The sequence below is a fragment of the Alternaria conjuncta genome, assembly GCF_024043145.1.
Source record: "Alternaria conjuncta strain BMP 0040 chromosome Unknown scaffold_4, whole genome shotgun sequence".
NCBI classification, from domain to species: domain Eukaryota; kingdom Fungi; phylum Ascomycota; class Dothideomycetes; order Pleosporales; family Pleosporaceae; genus Alternaria; species Alternaria conjuncta.
In genome coordinates, this window is record NW_026250093.1 from 500,236 (window position 1) to 520,263 (window position 20,028).

The following is a 20,028-nucleotide window of genomic DNA, read 5'->3' on the forward strand; positions in this document are numbered from 1 at the left end:
CTTTGTTTATCCATGCTCTAGCCGATATCTTCCCCGTCCCTCCCCACCCACAGGCCAGTCCCAATCTCCGCTCCCTTCGTGTTGCAACCTAGTAGCTGATCCTTCTTGAACATTTCTTGACAAGATGGCGCGTCGATCAGCTCGTCTGCTCAAGGTACGCGCACATTGCTTTTCCACCGTTTGTTTACATTTACTGATGCGTCTGTTGTAGCGCGAGACTACGCCCTCCGAAGATAGTTGGCACACTGCCTCGTCGCCCAACTTGGGCCTTCCAGACCTTCCAGAATTGCCAGAGCCTGGTATGGCGCGGAAGACGCCCTCGAACGCCTCTGCAGGTCCCAAGGCCCAGTCCAAGTTACCGCAAGCGGCCGCGACACCCACACCTCATAAGAGCAAATCAACCAAGTCGCTCATTGATGACGCCAAGAGCCAAACACCCAAAGATCGCACTCCGATCAAGCCGGCAGGACAGGAGATGCATCCAGCGCATCACCACGCGAGCACAGCCAAGATCCTGGATGAGGCGCGCTGGCTCGGTTTTCAGTCACTGGGTACCGCGCCTTCCAAAGCGACCGGCCTGGCGGGTCAGGCAACGCCCTCGAAGACTCCTGTAGCTGCCTCTTCGATGGCCAATGTTGGGTCATCGCCTGACTTCCGCTTCCGCTTCAAGTCACCTTCCTCGAAACAAGACGAAGCCACGCTGAGCCCAAGCTCGCGCAACATCCTGAAAGACGCTGGGATCGCAGGCACTCCTGGTGGTGGCAGCCGTGCTCTGTTCGGTACGTTAAAGTGATAGTCAACTCAACCTGTTTTGCTTTTTCTAATCGCTATTTTCATATAGGCACGAGCGAGTGGTCCTCCAAGGTCGATGTGTCTCCCCAGCGCAAGATGGCCGAAGCCAAGGGCAAGATGGCTCGCTTCAGCGACGTACATATGAAGCAGTTCAAGAACATGGACTCTATCGCGAACCACCCGTCAGCTTTCCGCGCCGACCCGACACGATTCAAGCCCGTCGTAGGCCAGTCGCTCAAGAAGTCGCCCTCGAAACCAGAGCTCGCGAACACGGAGACGAACAAACTCAAGCGTACACAGTCGAAAGCAGATCTGGCGGAGCCGAGCTCGAGTGCCGCTGGAGGTCTAAAGCGCACACAGTCGAGGATGGACCTCGCAGGATCTGGAAGCAAGATTCCCCCAACCCCGTTGAAGCGCACTCAATCCAAGATGGACCTCACCGGATCTGCTCTGCCACGCTCCCAGCCACCAGCTCGCATGGCTCCTCCTACACGCGATGGACGACCGGCCTCACGCGACGGCGACGGCGACGGCGACCGTAATCCGGTAGCTAAGCGTGTCAAGCGCACCGAGTCTGACGATGCTGCCACCACCCGCCCTGCGTCTCGCGAAAAGATGCCCGATGTTCCAGCCCGCGCAGCTGCAACGCCGGCCCGCAAGAAGACATCTCAAACTGCACTTCCTCGTCTAGCTGCGCGATTGATGACGCCTACGAAGTCATCTATGGCGCGTTCACAGAGCGTCAAGACTCTGAAGACGACATCGATGATCCCAACTCTAGGAAAGTCGCCTTCCACGAACAACCTGGGAGCTTCGCCATCTGTCAATCGTAGCTTCGAGTCGTCCTCTGCCCGTAATACCTTCTCTCCTCCTAGCAACATTGGCCATCTGCAGACTCTGAGGGACAATGCACGCGAGAGCATGCGCAAGGTATGTCTATCTATGGGCGCTTTTTCCAAGTATCCACTAACACCAGCAGGCAAGCAGCAACTTGCAGCGCGTCCGGTCAATTCTTCGCACGCCAAACCGCAAATTCTCGGACGATCCTAGCAAAGTCGCGGCAGGTACTCACATGTCACCTCCGACCATGAGCCTCGACAAAGCACCGTCCCTGGCTCCTGCTACAGCTCCCGTGAAGAAGCAAGTCAACTTCAGCAGTAGTACTTTGGAGCGCGCGTCGCACGATGAGCTGGGCAAATCACCGTCCCCGATGAAGTTCAGGGCAGGCAGTGAAGTGCCTGCTGGTGCTGTGATCTATCCTAGTCTCGGCTCGGGAGCACACAATGGCCCAGATCTTTCTCAAGAGATTGAGACTCTGACCGCTTCTCCATCTCGTCGCCTCACATTCGGTGGCGAAGCTCCTAATCATCCACGTTCCTTTTCCTTCGAGTCCGGCAACACTGTCAACTTTGGTAGGTCTACTTCTCGCCTCTCATTACTGACAACTCATTAACTTTTTCAGGCCCTGTATCGACTGGCACGATCCGCATGGTACGTCAGAGCGATGCATCTTCTCTCGTCGACGGCACCAAGCGCAAGCTGGAGACCCTCCAGGAGACATCCGACAAGGAGAACGATGGACCTAATGACGACGACACGCGCTCCAACAAGAAGATGAAGCGGACACCTGCACCCGCTCCAAAGGCCCCTGCCAGCGCAAGCAAGCCAGCTCGCCACACCTCAGGACGTGCGGGTGCTATCAGCAAGTCAAGGCTCGCTTTCCTTGCTACGCCCAAACGAAGCAGGGCGTAAGCTTTCTTGTCTTGGTCGGAGAATGTGATGCTGTTGAGGTGTGTTCGTCACAAGATGTAGCGAACATGCATCATCCATGATTCGACGGGCATTTGTTCCCAGTTCACTCTTCAGTCATTTGCTGGCGTACTTGTCACGATGCTTGAGCATCGCCTCATGACTTACGATACTTCCTTCTTGTCAAATCTTTGTTCTTTCTCACGTCATAATTGGCATCGGGGCGTAACGGTTCTCCAGGCATAACCCTCAAAATCTTTCTTTTTGTTTCTGGATCTTACGTGTCCGATGGACACTGATCATTACGAGAACGGTACACATGATCAAGCCTAGCTTGTGTATTATACTGAATCAACGATTGCATGACCACCAAATTTGCAACGAGTGATGTGTGAGTTGCGTACTGCGTCAGCAGGGGCGGCAACAATTCCTGTCGCGTTGTAAAGAGATGTCTAGGATTTTATCAAGCTAGAAACATACGTTATCTTAGAGACAATTTACTTGCTAGGATATAACAGTGTGTATGCAGCGAAGCCTACTGTTCAGTGACTATTCGTAAGTGGGAGACATGTGCAGTCAAGTGGGTCGATGCGGCACCTGGGCGGTCGGAGCTTCCGTACCAGTCGCTCATACTTTTGGCCGATCAACATTGATTCACACCGCCTACAGCCGCCCCCCACTACACAACCCAGGGCTTTTTCTGGCAGCTTACTACGTCATTCGCATACGCTGACTGCTTACGGCCTGCTACACTGGCAGGGCGAGTCTCACACCACCACCGTGGCGTCGCTAAGTAACCTGGTCGACGAATTGAAGAAATCCTTCAACTTCCGCGACTCTCGATCTCTACTAAGCTCCACGACAACTTCTTCGTCAGGCGACACTGAAAACCAACACACGAACGCGCTATCCAAAGTGTTGCGCGCCCTACAGCACCGCAGCTTCCACGACGTCGCCGAGTTCCTCACGAACCCTCGCCTCGACGACCCTACCTACCTTACCACCCTTGCTATCGCACTAGCCTCTGTCATCGTCACCATGTCCTGGTTCTCGCGCACCGGCGGAAACTGGGGAGGACGCTTCTCGCCATTTGGCCGGCCAGGCAACTCGCCCAACGCCGGCGTCGTCAACGACTCTGACTTTTCATACATCACCAACGAAGACCTCCGACGAAATGGTCAAGCGCAAGCGCCCGAAATCGTCGACTGGGATGACAAGAACCCAGAACGGGAAACAGACGTTCTCATCTTCAAGAACGGGCGCACACATTACCCTACACACTTCCCCGCGCACAGCATACGCGATGGAGACCTGAAGATTGGTACAGTCCGACAAGCGGCAGCAAAGAAGCTGGGCGTCGATGACCACAGGCGGATACGCATGTTCTACAAGGGCAGGAATCTGAAGCACGACGAGCGGACTGGACGGGAGGAAGGCCTCCGTGGTGACGGGACCGGTAGTGAGATTCTGGTCACGGTAGGCGAAACCCCAGTCGGTGGCCTAGCACCCGGATCAGAAGACGCACCACAACACGCATACAGCGAGGGAGAGGACGACGATGACGACGAAGATGACGTCGACTCTGGCGCGAATACTACAGGCAAGAAGAAGTCCCGCAAGCGCGGCGGCAGGAAGAGCAAGAAGAAGGGTCCTTCTTCGGCAAACGCCTCTGGCACCTCAACACCCGGCTACACAACTGGCGGGGCCGGCGCAGAATACCTCCCTATCCCCTCGCATATCAGCGCGGCACCGCGCCCGAGTCCCACTCCTCCCCCGGCCAAACCCGCCGAGCCCCAAACCCCAATCGGCAAACTCGATGCCATCGCCAGCAAGTTCCACACCGAATTCGTACCCATGTGTGTGCAATTCATGGCCAGCCCGCCAGAAGATAAGGCGAAGAGGACATTCGAATACAAGAAGCTGAGTGAGACTATCTTGACCCAGATCATCTTCAAGCTAGATGGTGTCGAGACGGAAGGTGATCCAGAAGCTAGGCTCAAGCGCAAGGCTCTCGTCAAGGAGGTCCAGGGCATGCTGACAAGGCTGGATGAGGCCGGAAAGGCTGGTTAAGCTGTGATCGCAGGCGAGGAAAATAAGCTTAAGCATCATTACATGGTGCTGTGAGGCGGGGAACTAATTTCGTTAATGGAGGTTGCACGCGCATGCTCTCCTTGCTGTCGCTCTAATTTCTTCTCGGGTCTGCATTGGTGATAGTTATCAAGGAGCATCTAGCGAGCGATGCTGATGAGTGGCTAGCGATCGATTTGCGTATCAACATTAACGAAGCTCTTCGCTCTATTTTCTGCTTGTGTGAAGTGTCTGATGCCTGTATCATTGTTCTTTGTATCACTCTCTTGGTCCCGTCTGCCTCTCTTTTACGACCTGCATCCTTTATCTCACGCTTTGTCAGTGACCCATTGTGTTCGTGTCTCTCTAGCTCCTGCCTGCATTTGGAATGCCAAGGGCAAGCTACATCATCTGATGACTTTTCGTATGCGTCTTGCACATGAAAAGCCAACCTCAAGTTCGAATGCACTGGAATTCATATCGCTCGTTGGCCATTCACGACTCGCAAGACCACGCACCATGAGTACGGAAGCTAGCCACCAATCGCTACAAAGTCTCCACGAAGCACTTGCCCGGAATGGTCTCCCGCCTATAGGATCCTCCCAAATAATGTCGTCGACATCCATCGATGCTCTCGACCTTACAAGTGTTCCTCGTTTCAAGGCAGCATCTTACATTACTACCGGGGTTGATCGTGTCAGCAGCAGAGGTACCGACAATCTTATCTCTCATGCCATCCCAATCGACAACTGCGCTCGAATTCTTGAAGCTGTTACCAACAACCGGACACTCCGCAAATCTGAGATCAGATCAAACTATCCTCGCCGCTGGTCGGTTGATTGCTCGGCCTATTCCGGGGGAGGAGAACAGTCGTCAACCAAGAGTGATGGGCATCACGAAGCGCGCAAGTATGATAGTGTCTTCGAAGACACTGATGCGTTCAGGGAAGCAGAAGCCTTTAGTTGGGATACCTACACGAGTATTCAGCGGCTAGACGTCTTTGATCGCGACTACACTCTCTCCGCAAAGCCCAATCATACTGTCCTCGAAACGGCAAACGCATCGATCGATGAATCTCAGTTCCCCCATTTTCTCACTCTCGGCCCCGACGACGGTTGGTTTCACGACAGCCACATAGACACATCTCTGGATATACTGGAGCGAGCTGCCAACTGCCAAAAACACGGGATCGCAATCTGTCGTATTAGTCAGGGATCCGAGCTCTACACCAGTATGAGGAAAGCGCAGGAACTTCAAGATCAGGAGGCAGTATGGTTCGATAGACTGCTGATTGAGAAATGCAGGGACAAAGACTTCATCTTGGTACCGATCAGCAACGCGTACGAAGACGTTTACGAGACAGGCATGGAACGTGAACGTCAGTATGAAGCGGCCAAGACGAATCCCATCACAGAGCCTGTGCCCCATGAATCAACTGCAGGCAATCACTGGTCTCTTCTCCTCGTCGACTGTCGCTCTTCGACCATCAAAGGCCGCTACTTTGACTCCAGCTACCACGAATCCGCTGGCCTTTTACATCACTACGCAATGGAAGACTCGAACATTTGCAAAGCAGCCCTGATGATCTTGACTGGCGTACGAACGATGCTCAACCATGTGCAGCCGGGACGTTTCAACGAGGAAGAATTTGTTTTTGACATTGACACACATTGCCCCAACCAAGGCCATGAGAATGTCAGCGGCGAAGAAGACGGCCTGGGCGCCTGTGGCCCTTTTGTATGGGAAATGAGTAAGGAAATCACGCAATACATTGCCGACTGTCGGGAAGACCCCAACTTTCCGGATGAGGGCCAAATCGACCCTTGTTTACCAGACAGTTACCAGCGCCGCAGAAACTGGGACTCAGCGAAGACGCGTAGGGTGATATGGAGTCTCGTGTTGAGAGAGCTGAGAACCCGAGAGTGGCTGAATCGTACTTCGGAGTGGATGGATAGTGTGGGACAGAGGATTTCCACGCCGGGGGACGGTGTGGCAGGTTGGAGATCTTGGCTGAAAGGAAAGGGATTGAACGAGATGACCTTTTGGGATCCATGGGGGCTGGAGAGTGAGCTGGCGCCTCAATTTGGGCGGCCGGTAATAATGGGCGCGTAATCTTGTCACCTTTTCGATATCTCTCAATGTATAATGCAAAGAAGGATGCTCACGAAACGTATCGAAATCTCTCAAGGTACTAGTCCTGACTTGGCTACTACTTGGTGATTGAGGAAGTTGAGAACAGTGTAATGTGAACTTTAGAATTTTCATAAGCTGTCAAACTATGATTATTGCTTAGGATCTTAAGCATGAATGCCATGCCACGGATCCCAGAAATAATCCGCAGTTATCCTTTCCCTCCTGGCCGCCAGCCAATCTTTCCACCCGGGCTGCCCATCTGTCTCCCACCAGTCATGCGTACCATTGAGCCAAACCCTCGACCTTCGTTCTAGTTCAAGCAGGTTCTTTATCCTTTTCCGCGTCGCCCCCGAATCCCAACACCAACGTTGCGCAAAGCCAGCGGGCAAGGTGATGTCAATGTCAACATGTCGGCCCAGACGGTGAGCGTCTTCATGACATTCGATGATATACTGTACCATATCTTTCGCGAAAGCCCATACAAAAGGCCCACAGGCACCGCCACCATCAGCGTAGCACCGGTTGTGGAGCTTTTGGTTGGGGCAGCGCATTTCTTGGTGGAGGTTAGTGCCAAGCGTCTTTTGATCAATCTTGTAGTCTGGTCGCGTTTCCGCATAGATTCTGCTGAAGCCACGAAGTAGTACCATAGCCGCTTCGAAGTTACTCGCCGTACCGTCGGAGTCATAGTGTCGTGCATGGATAATCGGCTGGTGACAGTCGATGATCACCAAGGTCCAATGTGTACCGAGCAAATGACCGCTACGATCTCCAGCGTGTATCCTTTTCCAGCCATTACTCACGGGAATTATGACGAACTTATTCGTTCCTATCGTCTTCTGCAGCGCTTCCCCGGCTTCTAGAGTCGCGGTCTCATCGCAGCCAATCGTGTACAATTCCGCGGCGAAAGGCGTACCGAGAATGGCGATGTCGTGATGTTCGCAACCAAGTATACGGTAGATGGCATCGAGGCCAATGTCCAGAACTTCATCATAGAACCAGACTCCGATGTGATCAATTTCGCCGAAGTGTTCGTTGTGAAGCTGAGCTCTTTCCGTCTCGAGGTATACCATGTGCTTGTCGCATCCTAGCTCACTGGTACTAAGCTCATGCCTCTGAAGTACGAGATCTCTTTCTACGGCATATTCTACCGCTCCGCCATCGTCGTTGCTCAAGTTAGGGTATCGCTGATCCGGCGTTAGGTACAAGTCGACAGAGCATCGCCGGCGCAAATAAGGAACTATGCGGGCAATTCCACATGCCTCATCTATTTTATCGTCGCGATCCTCCGTTACAAGAACGCCGGACCGAGTGGTGTGCGTATGTGGTGTGCGTATGCGCTCGGTCGATATAGACTTGTCCAGATCGATCTGGGAGAGACCTTTCGTACTTAAGAAATCATTCAGTATGTCTTGTTCGCTTGCCACGAGCGCTTCAGAAGAGCTCTGGATCTTTTGGAAAAGGTGTGTGCGTCGGTCCACCATCGCAAAGTCTTTCTTTCCCTCTTCGACGACAGTGGTAAGCTTGAGGCACAAGGCCAAAGCCACGGTCGTGAGGTATACACCAGAAGGCTTTGAGTATGCTGGAGAGCGTATAGCCTTTGTCTAAACGGCCTTTTGTTGGTATTGTTGTGATGTCATCAGCTTTGTGGCTGTACAACCCCTTGATCACTAAACAAAGAATGGGTGAGTGACAAAACGTTAATGAGTGACTGGGTGTGTACACACCTAATGATGATACATGGCGATGAAGTAGTCAAATGGTTCTGCTACATGGTCTTTGCGTAGTCAGTATATGTGGAAAGGACAGCCATGAGATCTAAGGCACCTGGCACCCACGACGTTGGATTAAGGATCACATTTTCGACGTTGGATTAAAGTTCGAAACAGCTATGAAAAGCCCTCCGTGGATCTGAGCTAGGATTACCAGCCGTCGGCCTGTGCTACACTAAGGAAGGGGAGTCTGTTCCCAGGAGACAAAGTGTCGGAGTCGGAGTGGGTGTGTCGGTCTCGGTCTCGGGATCACCCTAGCCTTTTTCGTTCGGTGGACGTTCGCCCGAGCCCGTCACAGAAACTGACTAGAGCACCCGAGCATCTCCCGCTTTTCAAAATGCCCTTGTTTTGTGCATACGCCACCTTGTGGAGACTGTTTTACCTTGTCTACGGGTCTGTCCTCGCGTTATGGGGGTGGAGCCTGTCGACGGCGTGTCAGTAACCACGTGGGACCGCGCCATAGCGGAGGCGACGATCACGTCAAGCTAGGATCAGTGGATGATGAGTAAACAGTGCTTGTGCGACTTAGGCTAAAGGTATACAACGCTTGTTAAAGCGAGACTGTGACGAAAAGGTACATGGTAGGCGCGCCCCACTGAGCGGTGCCACGTTCGCTTTTGATTGCTCGACTTGACTACTTCAAAGACCAGACACCATTTTCCTCAATGATGTCAATCGGCCGGTTTTCATCGAGCGATCTTCTGCCTGCCTCGAGAATTGCGGTCGTCGCGATAGTGTTCTTCAGGGTTGGGAGTGGCCGCGCGTCTAGCTGTTCGAGTGTGACCTCGCCTGCGTTGAGCTTGTTGACGGCATCAACGAACTTCTCAAAAGAGATGTATCCGTAGCCGATCTGGCCTGCGAAGTTGCCCTCCTCATCGGGAGCGTACTTCATGTAAAATCTGTAAGTGGTTAGTACGCAAATGGATGACTTTGCGATGTTTGAACTCACGGGTTGTACCAGAGGAGACCACCCTCGTCGTCAGTAACGTCGTAACCGCGCTTGGCCTGATTGACGCGGATCTCTCCTGTAGATGCCATGTAGTGGAAGTACTGATTCGAGTGTACACCGGCTTTTTGAGGCGCTGCCCAGCCAGCTGTGTAAACACCTGTTCCGACCTTGCTAGGGTCATCCTTCTTCACCCAGTTGGTGAGCAGTGTGATGGTATCCTCGGTAGCAGGATCGCAGCCCAGTCCTGTTGCAATGCCCTTTGCAGCACTAGCCATGACGCGTACTGGCTTCCAATCGGGGATCATGGACTCGTTGATGTCGATGTGGTGAGAATTGAGGTAGTAGGAGATATCGGAATCGATACCCGCCCAGGCCTTGAACGTCTCCAGTTGGCTCCTGATCGAAGTATTAGCAAATAGAGTCTTCGATTCAGTAGGGGTTGAATGTACTTTGGCTGGCTCATGTAGGAGTAGAAGTAGTTGAAATCGCCCAGCTTCTGCGCCCGGAAACGCGCATCAGCATACGCAGGATCGTATCGCTTGTGGTGCTCAATGTAAACGAAGACATTGTGTTTCTTCGCAGCTGCCAAAAGCGCCTGATGGTGTTCCAGGAGCTTTACCGCGGGCTTCGTGATGAGGACGTGGATTCCGCGTTCGATAGCGTACAGAGCGATCGGGTAGTGAGTGGTGTCAGGTGTGAAGATGGTGACTATGCGACGTCAATGGGAGGAGGTAATTGAGCGGGTGTATATTGCAACTCACTGGCACTGCCCTTTGGAAGCGCGTCAATCGCTGTCTTGTACGCGTTCGGATCAGTTTTGCCTTCCTTTGGGAACTCCTCAAATGACACGTCCAAGTTGTTGTATGCCTCGGAAATGTTCTTCTGGAGATGCTCGCCTGGTAAATATCAGCATGCCGGACATAGTAAAACCGTCCAGATGCTGTGCGACTCACGGATTGCGGGGAATTTGCCGCCCGATGTGCCCACCATGGACAGCTTGCCCACTTTGCCGCGTCTTCGGAGGTCGAACAGCGTCAGGCCTACGACACCAACCTTCTTGTCCGACTTGGAGGCGCCTCCTCCAACGAATCCTGTCGTGTACTCTCCAGTACCGACCTGGCGTGCAATTAGCATTGACATGCGACGCGCCGCAGATGTGAGTGAGCCACAGAGCTGCGGCTAGACTGTGGTGAGGGGCAACGTACCATGAGCACTTCTACTGGCGCCATATTGACTATAGTTTTGCAGGGTTGAGAAAAGGCCCAGATGATAGAGACACTGGCAGCTGCTGTCCTGATCTCGAGCAAGATGAGACGAGACAAGAGCTGGAATTGAAGGGGATGCGATGCTTCAATACCCGACACAGCTTCGTCGGCCTTTGAGCACTTATCGATAGCGACGGAAGATATATGACCCAGCAACGCGATGAGGGGCACGAGGCCTCACGCGTGCTGCCGGCAGCCGCGGCCGGATGACGTTGCATCATTCGAGGCCTTGGTCATGGTGGGGGCTGTGTCTTGCTCAGCGCGCGCTTTACATCTGTTTCCGATGGCCGTGGCGTCTCCAAGCCGTCGAGGAAGCAGCGAGGCTCGTCTCGACATGGCGGAATTGTCTTGGAGTAATTCCTTGGGGCACGCGTGGTGGTTGGCGTTTATTGCGTTCCGAGGGGTAACGAGGTTCCCCAGAGGCCAAGGAAAGAGCGACACTGGCTTCCCCCACGCGCGTGCCCGCCTGCTATTGGTGGAAGAATGCCACCCCGTCCACGACAGCCGTGCTGTGCCACTATGTTCGACAGCTAACCCTGCCCCAGGTGCAGTTCTATCCCATCAGACAACCGCCGACTTTAGTCACTCTCATAGAAAAGGCCGCAGAATGTCCCGCATTTCGCCCAGTGGTGTCCCGAACTCGCCAGATGGCCCACAGCCCTGCACCCAACTTCCAGTCTAGCCCTCGCCGATGCGGTCCTTGGCGAATCAAACAGGACCATTTGACGAGATCTTGAACGGTAGAGCCACTGAGACACGCCAGTCCATGTGGGATGGGAAGTGAGCTCTGCCGAACTTAGCTCCTCTGACTTACTTTGCGCCGATTACCTCCATCTCGCTGCTATATTAAAGCTGACCGAACCCGTGTGTGCATCATCTTTATTCTTCGCCCCTTCCTCTCCCCCGAAACTTCCGTACTCGTATATTACTTGCGTTGTTCCTTTCCAGTCTCAACTCTTCTTGATTGTACATACCGCAAACATGACATCAAACGGAAACGGGGCCAATGGCCACTCCAAAGAGCGTACTCCTCTTCGGCCAGGCATTTACTCGCCCACCATGACGTTCTTTGACCCCGAGACCGAGGAGCTAGATATCCCTACCATCAAGAAGCACGCAGTACGACTTGCCGAGGCTGGCCTTGTTGGTCTCGTCACCATGGGATCCAACGGAGAGGCTGTCCATCTGTCACGGGCTGAGAAGACCGCTGTCACGCGAGCAACCCGTGAGGCCCTCGATGAGGCTGGCTACCAAAACGTCCCGGTCATTGTCGGAGCTTCTGAACACGGCATCAAGCTTACCATTGAGCTCTGCAAAGAAGCAGAGGCGGCGGGTGGCGAGTACGTTCTTACTGTCCCTCCCAGCTATTACCGCTATGCCATCGACGAAGACGCCATTTACGAGTACTTTACCAAAGTCGCAGACAGCTCACCACTCCCAATCATTCTATACAACTACCCGGGAGCTGTTGCTGGCATCGATATGGACAGCGACCTCATCATCAAGCTTGGAAAGCACCCAAACATTGTTGGTACCAAGTTCACATGCGGTAACACTGGCAAACTCACCCGTGTCGCCCTTGCTACCAACGCCTGCACAATGAAGAGCGAAGGTAGTGGCTACATGGCCTTTGGTGGCATGGCCGACTTCACAGCTCAGACTGCTGCTAGTGGCGGATCGGGAATCATCGCTGGTGGTGCGAACGTTCTGCCAAAGACATGCGTCAAGGTCTGGAACCTATGGGCGGAAGGCAAATATGACGAAGCCATTGAACTTCAGAAGGTACTCAGCAAAGGCGATTGGGTTCTCACAAAAGCAGCTATTCCTGGAACCAAGTCAGCACTCCAGTCGTATTACGGCTACGGCGGATACCCCCGCCGGCCACTCAAGAGGCTTCCGCAAGAGAAAGTCGATGCAGTTGCAGAGGGCATCAAGGAAGTTATGGAGGTGGAGAAGAAGTTATAGTTGCTTTCAGTTGTGTTTCCTTGTGTTCATGGTTAGTTGCACTGCCTTTTCTCCGCCCATACTTGTTGACATTGGGGGGCAAAAGCGTCTGTCTGCATTTACGATGCTTCCGTTATCATGTACAGCTGTACCACAATAGATATCCTTTTTGGTTGTTCTCGTCGTGGAGCTCGTTTTTGAGTGGGGCAATCCAACATAGCTGACTGCGCCTGGAGGTTCCAAGCTTGCGCCTTCCTAGCTGCGTCGTCACGTGCTAGCGCGAGAATATCGCACCTGCCTTGCAGCCCCAATGCACCATCGTAGAACAGCAACACACTTCCTCGCGCCACCTTTGCCTGCCTTCAGTCACCATCCCTCAGCCTCACCGGTCGGCTGCTTGCTGCCATTCCAACAGCCGGTCGCGTCTGGAACCTAGCTGCCCTAGCGACTAGCGACTAGCGATGCAACATCCTTGCCATGGCGATCGAAATATCGGACGCAAAAACTAGATCGCACACCAACGTTTCGCCGCCTTTGCCATTCCAAGGTTTTCTGCCCGAGCGGTAGTCGCGGTACCTATCACAGCCGGCGTTTTGTCTCGCATGTTGAGCTCAGCCTCGGCCAATGCCGAAGATTCTGGCCATGTGAATGTGACACGGCACATACGTGCGTCCCCAGCTTAACAGCTGTAGAGTGTACATTGGCACTTTGGAAAATATCTACAGTTCGCTGGCCTGATTGCAGCACAGCTAATCGCTCAAAAAGCGCCATCCACAGCTGCATGCAGCTGATCGCATGCGCCTGCTTACGTGTCTTCATAACCACGCGTCGAAAAAGAGATTATAGTTGTACAACGCTCCAGCCAGGTATCCAGCCCGCAGGCTTGTCCGAGTCGCTCCAGACGCCGAATCCCACAAACTTGCTTCGAATGATTTGCGGCTCACTTATATGGCCAATCCGTTTCCTAAACTTGTCCAGCGATACAAGGATAGGACTTCCCGCCGCTTCGCAGCCGTCATCTCTCTGGCGTGGCCGTGGCCTTTTATTTGCGCTAATGTCGAGATCATCACTTTGCGGAAGTTTCTCTGTGTCTCGTTAGCGCTGTCACATCCAGAGACCAGAGTGATGCGGCTTACCTGATACTCGGTGTTGAGAGTCACAACTGCCGCCTCGTGTGCCCGGACAATGGTTTCGCACGCTCGAATAACTCCGTCATTGGTCTCGGTCGATAGCTTGTCCGCTAGAAGGAGCAGGATCAGACTTCCTTGCAGGAGATACATGCCGAACAAGTAAGGCATAAACGACAGATCTGGATCAACGTCCAGTATGACTTCTACCGCATGTGCAGCGGATATCGCGTTGGAAGTCGCCGCAAGGAAGGACTGTGAGCAAATCCACATGTTGTCGTCCTCTAATAGTGCCACCGGATCCCATTTGCCGTGTAACAGGATATGCAACACGTGCATGATGTGGGTGGCATATGCCGCGACTTTCCTCGTCTGATGCATCCACTCACTCCGAACTGGGTCTGGGGTGCTGTTGGCCTGCGCTTCCTCATTCGAGCCGCAGCCATGTTGTGCCTTGAAGTCCTCGATGCTGTACGCGTACCGTTCTAACTGGCGGGTGATTTCTGCCTCGTGGAGCTCCCAGGATGTCCGTTGACCAAATCTTGGATGGTTCTTCTGTGCATTCAGATCTACAATGTCTCCGAGAATCGTCATTAAGGGCAGGAAGAAACCGAAAATGTCATGCCTGTAAAAGTTAGCCTCGTGTTCAGACTCATCGTCGTGTGCCAAAGAAACTCCGGCTAGAGCATCTTTCGGCCGCGGTGCATACGTACGATGTGCACTCAAAATTGAGTCCCCGTTTCCGTGACCCAGGGTGGCCAGTGTAGAACTCGCCCGCCTGCCAGAGGGTGTCAGGAACCGGCTGGAACAAGTCCTCGCATTCGTTGTCGAGCATCGCCAACGGTCGGTTGTAGCAGAGGCCAAGGTGCCGGTCAACCATGTACAGCAACCACCACAGTCGGCGCCTTTCTTCCTTCATCTCTTCCACGATTGCTGCGGATGGTGTGCCCACGGGTGCCTGCGCGCTGGCGCCTTCTGGCATACCCGCCTCAATCTCCTTCTCTGTTGCAGCTGTCTCTCGCTCTTTCACGGGTCCTTGTGGCAGTTCTCGCCCTAATTTTAGTTCTCGAGCCAGCGACCATGCCGCGTTCCACCACCGCAAAGAAGCCGCTTTGTATTCGCTCGCGGACGTCACGACTCCGAGGTTGATGTACGTAGCGACATCATCCAGGGTGCTGGTGGGTGGCATTGCTCCGTCGGGTCTTCCATCGTATCGTCCTATAGCTCGGTCAACCCCGAAAGCGTCGTGTGCGGCAGATGTCAAGCCAGGTCCAGGAGCGAAACCGTGAGAAGATGGAGAGTGGACAAGAGGCTTGAGCAGATCTACTGTGAGCTTCCACAGCTTTTGGCTGATGATAGCTCTGGCTGACGGCGAAGATGTCAGATAGCTCGCTTCACTCGTCTGGGCAGCGACCCATAGCATGCTTGATAACAGAGCGGGGCTGCATTTCCTGGGCTTGTGTTGTCGGAGGAAACTTCGCTTCCTGAAAACGGATCCGAGAATGTACGGCGAGACCGGTTCCATGAATACCGACGATGAACTTTGAAAGTAAAATTCGAGGAGATCGCATGCGGTGGTGACATTGAGTATCGGTCCAAGGTGGGGTAGTAGTGGCCCCAAAACAGGGTATCTGCAAGCGGCGATGGCGGCGCCGTTCTGGGAGGAGTTCGCGCTCACTCCAGACTGCGGTGATCCGGTGTCTACAGAACCATAGCTGTGTGGAGACGATTGCCTTCCTGTTGCTTGGTACTGCATTGGATACGTCATGTTGGCGTACTCAGGAGGGATCGAAACCGGTGTACCATTAGGACCAGGAATAAGGTGCATGCCTGTGACTGTCAGCGGCGCTGCTAATATACCACGTATCGCAGATACGCTGGGAGGGTTTCGAGTAACATACGAGACAAACGAGACATGTACACAGACTGGGAGTTTTGTGAAGCACTCCGAGCTCGGCCATCGTACGTACCGTTCATGGCGTACATCAGCTCCTCGCGAGGCATCTCGGCATGCATTGCCGGGTACGCAGCACCAGAACCAAGAAGCAATGGGTCGATCATCATGTGGTTGACAGGTGGATCGAATGTCGTGCCAGGGTTCAGAGCTTGCCAGTCACCTGCAGGCAGACCACCTTTGCCGGCTGGGAAATGTTGTACAACTGGTGTTGCTTCAGACTGCGACCAAACATCTTCGTCCATCTCTGCCATTACGCCGGGCCTCTCGTAATAGCTCGAAATTCCATTGGGGGTTTGCGGACTACCACTGGCAGCTGCCTCTTCTCGCTGCTTCTGGATGTGCCTCGGGACCTGCGACTCGTTAGCTACTCGATGCACTTCAAATGCGCGATGTACACGCAATACCGAGTGCTTCACGTTGAGGGACAAGGCTGTTGATCGTTGGAGGTGCTTACTTTTCCGCGTCGTTTCTTTTCGCGGTTGTACTGGCAGACGTACTCAAGCTCTATGCAGCGCGAACACGGAGCTTGGCCGTTGCATCTTGTTCTCATTCGATGGCAATGATCGCATGCTCGGCTCACTCTTCGCTTCACGGGTGCCGAGCCACGACGTTCAAGCTTGGGTGTCTCTGCTGTTGTGGTCTCCATGGTTGCGTCTGTGAGTTGGGATGACGACTATGACTTCAACCGGCCGCCGTTGTCCCTACATAAGATCAGCATCAGACGGCCCCCACCAAACACGGCCGACGTACTACTTTGTTCCAATGTGGCGACTCAATTCGAGAGCAGCGATTTGCGAGGGAACGGCAGTTTGTGCACGCGGGTGACGTCGCGGGAGTACTTGAGGACGAAGGAGTCGGTTGCCGGAAATCTGGGGACGACCACGGGTCATGCGATACTTGGGGAGCATATGTGGGCCTCCGACAAAGCTTTGGGTGCCGAGGATACACCCCGACTGTGAAATGTCCTAAGCTGCAAAGACGATTCCAAGGGTCAGTGTGACGATCTGTGGCTTGAAGATTCCATGCGTCCACGCGGGCTTCGAGAAGCGAGATCAACTGGAGAGCAATATCAGAAGACGCAATGTTTAATTCGAGCATTCATGGATGTATGAAAGCTACGACCCATTGGCTACGGCAACCAGGCTCTGGGGCAAGACGTGGCAAGGGTCAGGAACACCGTAGCAGGGGACCGTAGCAAGGGTCAGAAAATCCTACCGCATGATTCGAGCATGGCTAAATACAAATTAGCCGGTGGGAGATGTGCTGCGCAGCGTCGGCGCTAGGAGCGAACCGCAGAGAGCCCCGCTTCTTCGAAGTTCACACCGCACGTCAGCTTCCCGCCAATCCTTGCCTGCGCCGACTACCAATACCTCCTGGCACTTTCTCCAGGTTGTGGCTTGTAGCGCCTGACCATGAATAAGACCCCGAAGCTCTTGCGCAACATGCGTGTCGGAGGTATCATCTTAACGCGCCCGCTATAGCCCCCCTTCGCCGATATTTGGCGCGCCACATTGGGAGCGCTGCTGGTTTGGAATGCCCTCATCTGCTGAAACGGCTTCCGTCCCGTTTCATGGTACTTGGACATCATTGGCGTGCCCTTGCCCGTCAAGGACCAGACGTCAGAACGTCAAAAATATGCACGCTGCCATGGCATCTGAAACCCGATACCTGATACCGACAACGATCTTCTCGTGAAGGCATGGCACGACCTTTGCGCTACGCCCAATGATATCCACACCCGGTCCCACTCCCTTGAAGGAGCGTGCGTGAGTCTCGACCCGCGGACAAGCTTATATTTCAGTATCCACAAAGGAGTCATTAGTACTGAGCGTCGCCGGGCTGCTAACACGAGTATTCGAGCGCACACCGCGACAGCTACGTTGGTTGAAGCGTGAGCTAGGTGTGTCGGTGGATTTTGGCCAAACTTTGTTATGTGGCTTCGCGGTCCCCGCCATGCAGGAGAAGCCGAGCAGTCCTAGGGCCTCTAAGCGACGTTGTAGTGCCTGCAAACCCACCTCCGATATGTGGTCGGCCCAACGTCACCGTTTTTCGTCTATATGCGGAACACCGCGAACTGGCCGTATAATCCTTCTGCCAGCACACCAACAACGTGAACGGTCCAACGACTAACGATCTGGCCGTAATAGATCTGGAACCAAAAGTCCAACATTGGATCCGCTTATAACTTCATCGAACGGAGACTATCCAGGCATCCTGCGCTTATCTCAGGTACGCGCTACACGGCAAGTTCTCGAAGACTCAAACTTGGAAGCCTCCTCGGGTGTCTTGACCAGTTCGTCAGAATCTTGCAGCTGGGTCTTCAGACCCACGTGGGCGCCATCCGTTGAACAAAACTCTCCTCAGCTGAAACCGTTGGCCGATGGAAAGGGATGGCACTGCTCCCTGGCTCCGTGCCAACGATCTTCATAATTCTGTCCAATTTTGTCGTCACATACTGAGAGTTTGATCCACACCAAGACGAGGGCAGCGCCTGCCGGGCCGTTGAACTAGCTTGCAGCCTCGCAGAATACTAGATGCTGCACCACCACTGAAGTGTTGACTTCTCCGGCCCTACAGGTAGACAGTAAGATTGCTTCATTCTGAGAGGCTGCGCGTTGCGACCACGAGGGGGGCCCGCAATACATCTGCAAGTTCCAGTGCGAGGGCCCGCACAATGAACATGCATAAGGGCAGGACCCCTTCACTCTGGCTTCGACAAGATGACCAATCTGTGCCTTCTGGGTCCTCTCGCCTGCAGACAGGCGCCAAAGCTCATCCTCTTTGTGTCAAGCCCCGAGACGTGTGACCATACAGCTTTGGCCTTCCTATCTCTGTAAGAGTCAAGCTGATGCAGGATCCCACTCACATTATACTCATGAACGCAATTGTCCGGATCATAATCTATTGAAAGCCATGTTTCCCCACAAAAGATGGGTTTGGATTGCAGTTTGGCGACTGCGTCTGCTCATGCAGTTCGACAGTTCGAGGCCTCAAGGCTTGTTGCCAGCTTGCGACGCTTCACTCGCCCTGGCTTATTCACCACTCACAGATCGGATCCCCGCACGTATTTGCTGGATTTTTGCTCCTTTCCTGTAATATGGAACGACATTATTCCAGCCACACACAGAGGTTGTTCAATATGGGCGGGAGGCGTGTTCAGTGCATACTGTACTTACTGCTAGATCAAGGATTCAACACCAGGACACTCGTGATCAAGCGCAGTTGAGTTCACTATGACCATCCCCAGACTATATACTCCTGAGCAATATGAGCTGGAACTCAGACTCGCTAGTTAGGTACTATGGCATGCAGCAGGACCTGCCTCTGTCATGTACCCCAGATTTTCCAACCAGTGAAGCCGGGAACGTGGCCTACACCAAACCTGGGGAACTGACAGCGTCGGCTGAACGGACGGTCCACCCGCTTCGCAAAGACGATGCTTGTCTGCCCTGTAAATCTTATGACCCGCTTCGCTCGACTATACTCTAGGAGGTGCGATGTTCACCGTTGAGATCGATCCGTGACAGCTCTGCGGGGGCGCCGCCTACCGCGTCGGCTATGGCAGAGGCGAAATAGCCGTAGTATAACAGCTACGGCTCGAAACCTCACAGCTGGGGCATCAGGCTTCCTCAGACCCTTGAGGCTTAACCGGCTCATTCTAGCGAGCCTAACCGTCGTTGCCGCCGTCGCAGAGCAGCGTGCGATCATGCAGCCTGCAGCTGATCGAGCAATAATGCGGGGAGAGTATCAGACTGGGGAAGGGACTAATGGTGTTGCGGGACGCAAGTCTGACGCATGCTGCATGGAGGAATAACTGATGAAAGGGGCGACGCCTGTTGGTGGCTCAAAATAGTCCGTCCTGCTGATACAGGTGCAGGCACCACTATGGGTGAGATGCAGGTGCTCTGCACAAACCCGGGGCGATGTACATGCTCCCCTGAAGTGATAAACACTGCGTGTTCGCCCTTCATCAAACCAGTCAGCAGCCCTCGCACTTGCTCTGGGAACACGACTGATCCTTCTTCGAGCCCCTGTGGAATGATACCGGGAGGCGACGTGTTCCGTACCCGTGGTTATGTCCTTCCATTCACGGATAGGCCGGGTGAGCTGATGCTCCCGGCACACAGGAAGCTCTGATGTCTTTGAGACGAGTAAGATTCAACCATGCCTAGGCGCGCGTTCTTTCTGAGGCAATTTCTGATCCCTCGCTTGATGGCTGAGTCCATGGCTGAGTTTCCAAGTTTCGAGCGGGTGTCACCGCATGGCCACCGTCACG

At 53.8% G+C, this 20,028-nt stretch overlaps 6 protein-coding genes across 6 annotated transcripts; 4 read left to right on the forward strand and 2 right to left on the reverse strand.

Moving 5' to 3' along the window:
• Nucleotides 1-124: 124 nt before the first annotated feature.
• J4E85_002980 (uncharacterized protein) lies at nucleotides 125-2,544 on the forward strand (the record flags this gene model as incomplete). Its single annotated transcript, XM_051467253.1, has 5 exons — nucleotides 125-154; nucleotides 212-779; nucleotides 842-1,722; nucleotides 1,772-2,204; nucleotides 2,255-2,544. The coding sequence occupies 5 exons, from the start codon at nucleotides 125-127 to the stop codon at nucleotides 2,542-2,544; spliced, it is 2,202 nt and encodes a 733-aa protein (XP_051328412.1).
• A 520-nt stretch (nucleotides 2,545-3,064) lies between these two features.
• Nucleotides 3,065-4,611, forward strand: J4E85_002981 (uncharacterized protein; the record flags this gene model as incomplete). Its single annotated transcript, XM_051467254.1, has 2 exons — nucleotides 3,065-3,096; nucleotides 3,234-4,611. 2 exons carry the CDS (start codon nucleotides 3,065-3,067, stop codon nucleotides 4,609-4,611), a joined length of 1,410 nt encoding a protein of 469 aa, XP_051328413.1.
• A 606-nt stretch (nucleotides 4,612-5,217) lies between these two features.
• On the forward strand, nucleotides 5,218-6,720 carry J4E85_002982 (uncharacterized protein; the record flags this gene model as incomplete). The annotated part of the gene is made up of 1 exon (XM_051467255.1): nucleotides 5,218-6,720. The coding sequence occupies one exon, from the start codon at nucleotides 5,218-5,220 to the stop codon at nucleotides 6,718-6,720; it is 1,503 nt and encodes a 500-aa protein (XP_051328414.1).
• Nucleotides 6,721-9,144: 2,424 nt separating this feature from the next.
• On the reverse strand, nucleotides 9,145-10,688 carry J4E85_002983 (uncharacterized protein; the record flags this gene model as incomplete). The annotated part of the gene is made up of 6 exons (XM_051467256.1): nucleotides 9,145-9,409; nucleotides 9,460-9,855; nucleotides 9,909-10,167; nucleotides 10,221-10,355; nucleotides 10,413-10,575; nucleotides 10,665-10,688. 6 exons carry the CDS (start codon nucleotides 10,686-10,688, stop codon nucleotides 9,145-9,147), a joined length of 1,242 nt encoding a protein of 413 aa, XP_051328415.1.
• Nucleotides 10,689-11,705: 1,017 nt separating this feature from the next.
• Nucleotides 11,706-12,689, forward strand: J4E85_002984 (uncharacterized protein; the record flags this gene model as incomplete). Its single annotated transcript, XM_051467257.1, has 1 exon — nucleotides 11,706-12,689. One exon carries the CDS (start codon nucleotides 11,706-11,708, stop codon nucleotides 12,687-12,689), a length of 984 nt encoding a protein of 327 aa, XP_051328416.1.
• A 923-nt stretch (nucleotides 12,690-13,612) lies between these two features.
• On the reverse strand, nucleotides 13,613-16,398 carry J4E85_002985 (uncharacterized protein; the record flags this gene model as incomplete). The annotated part of the gene is made up of 5 exons (XM_051467258.1): nucleotides 13,613-13,753; nucleotides 13,805-14,420; nucleotides 14,509-15,625; nucleotides 15,697-16,102; nucleotides 16,333-16,398. The coding sequence occupies 5 exons, from the start codon at nucleotides 16,396-16,398 to the stop codon at nucleotides 13,613-13,615; spliced, it is 2,346 nt and encodes a 781-aa protein (XP_051328417.1).
• Nucleotides 16,399-20,028: the final 3,630 nt, after the last annotated feature.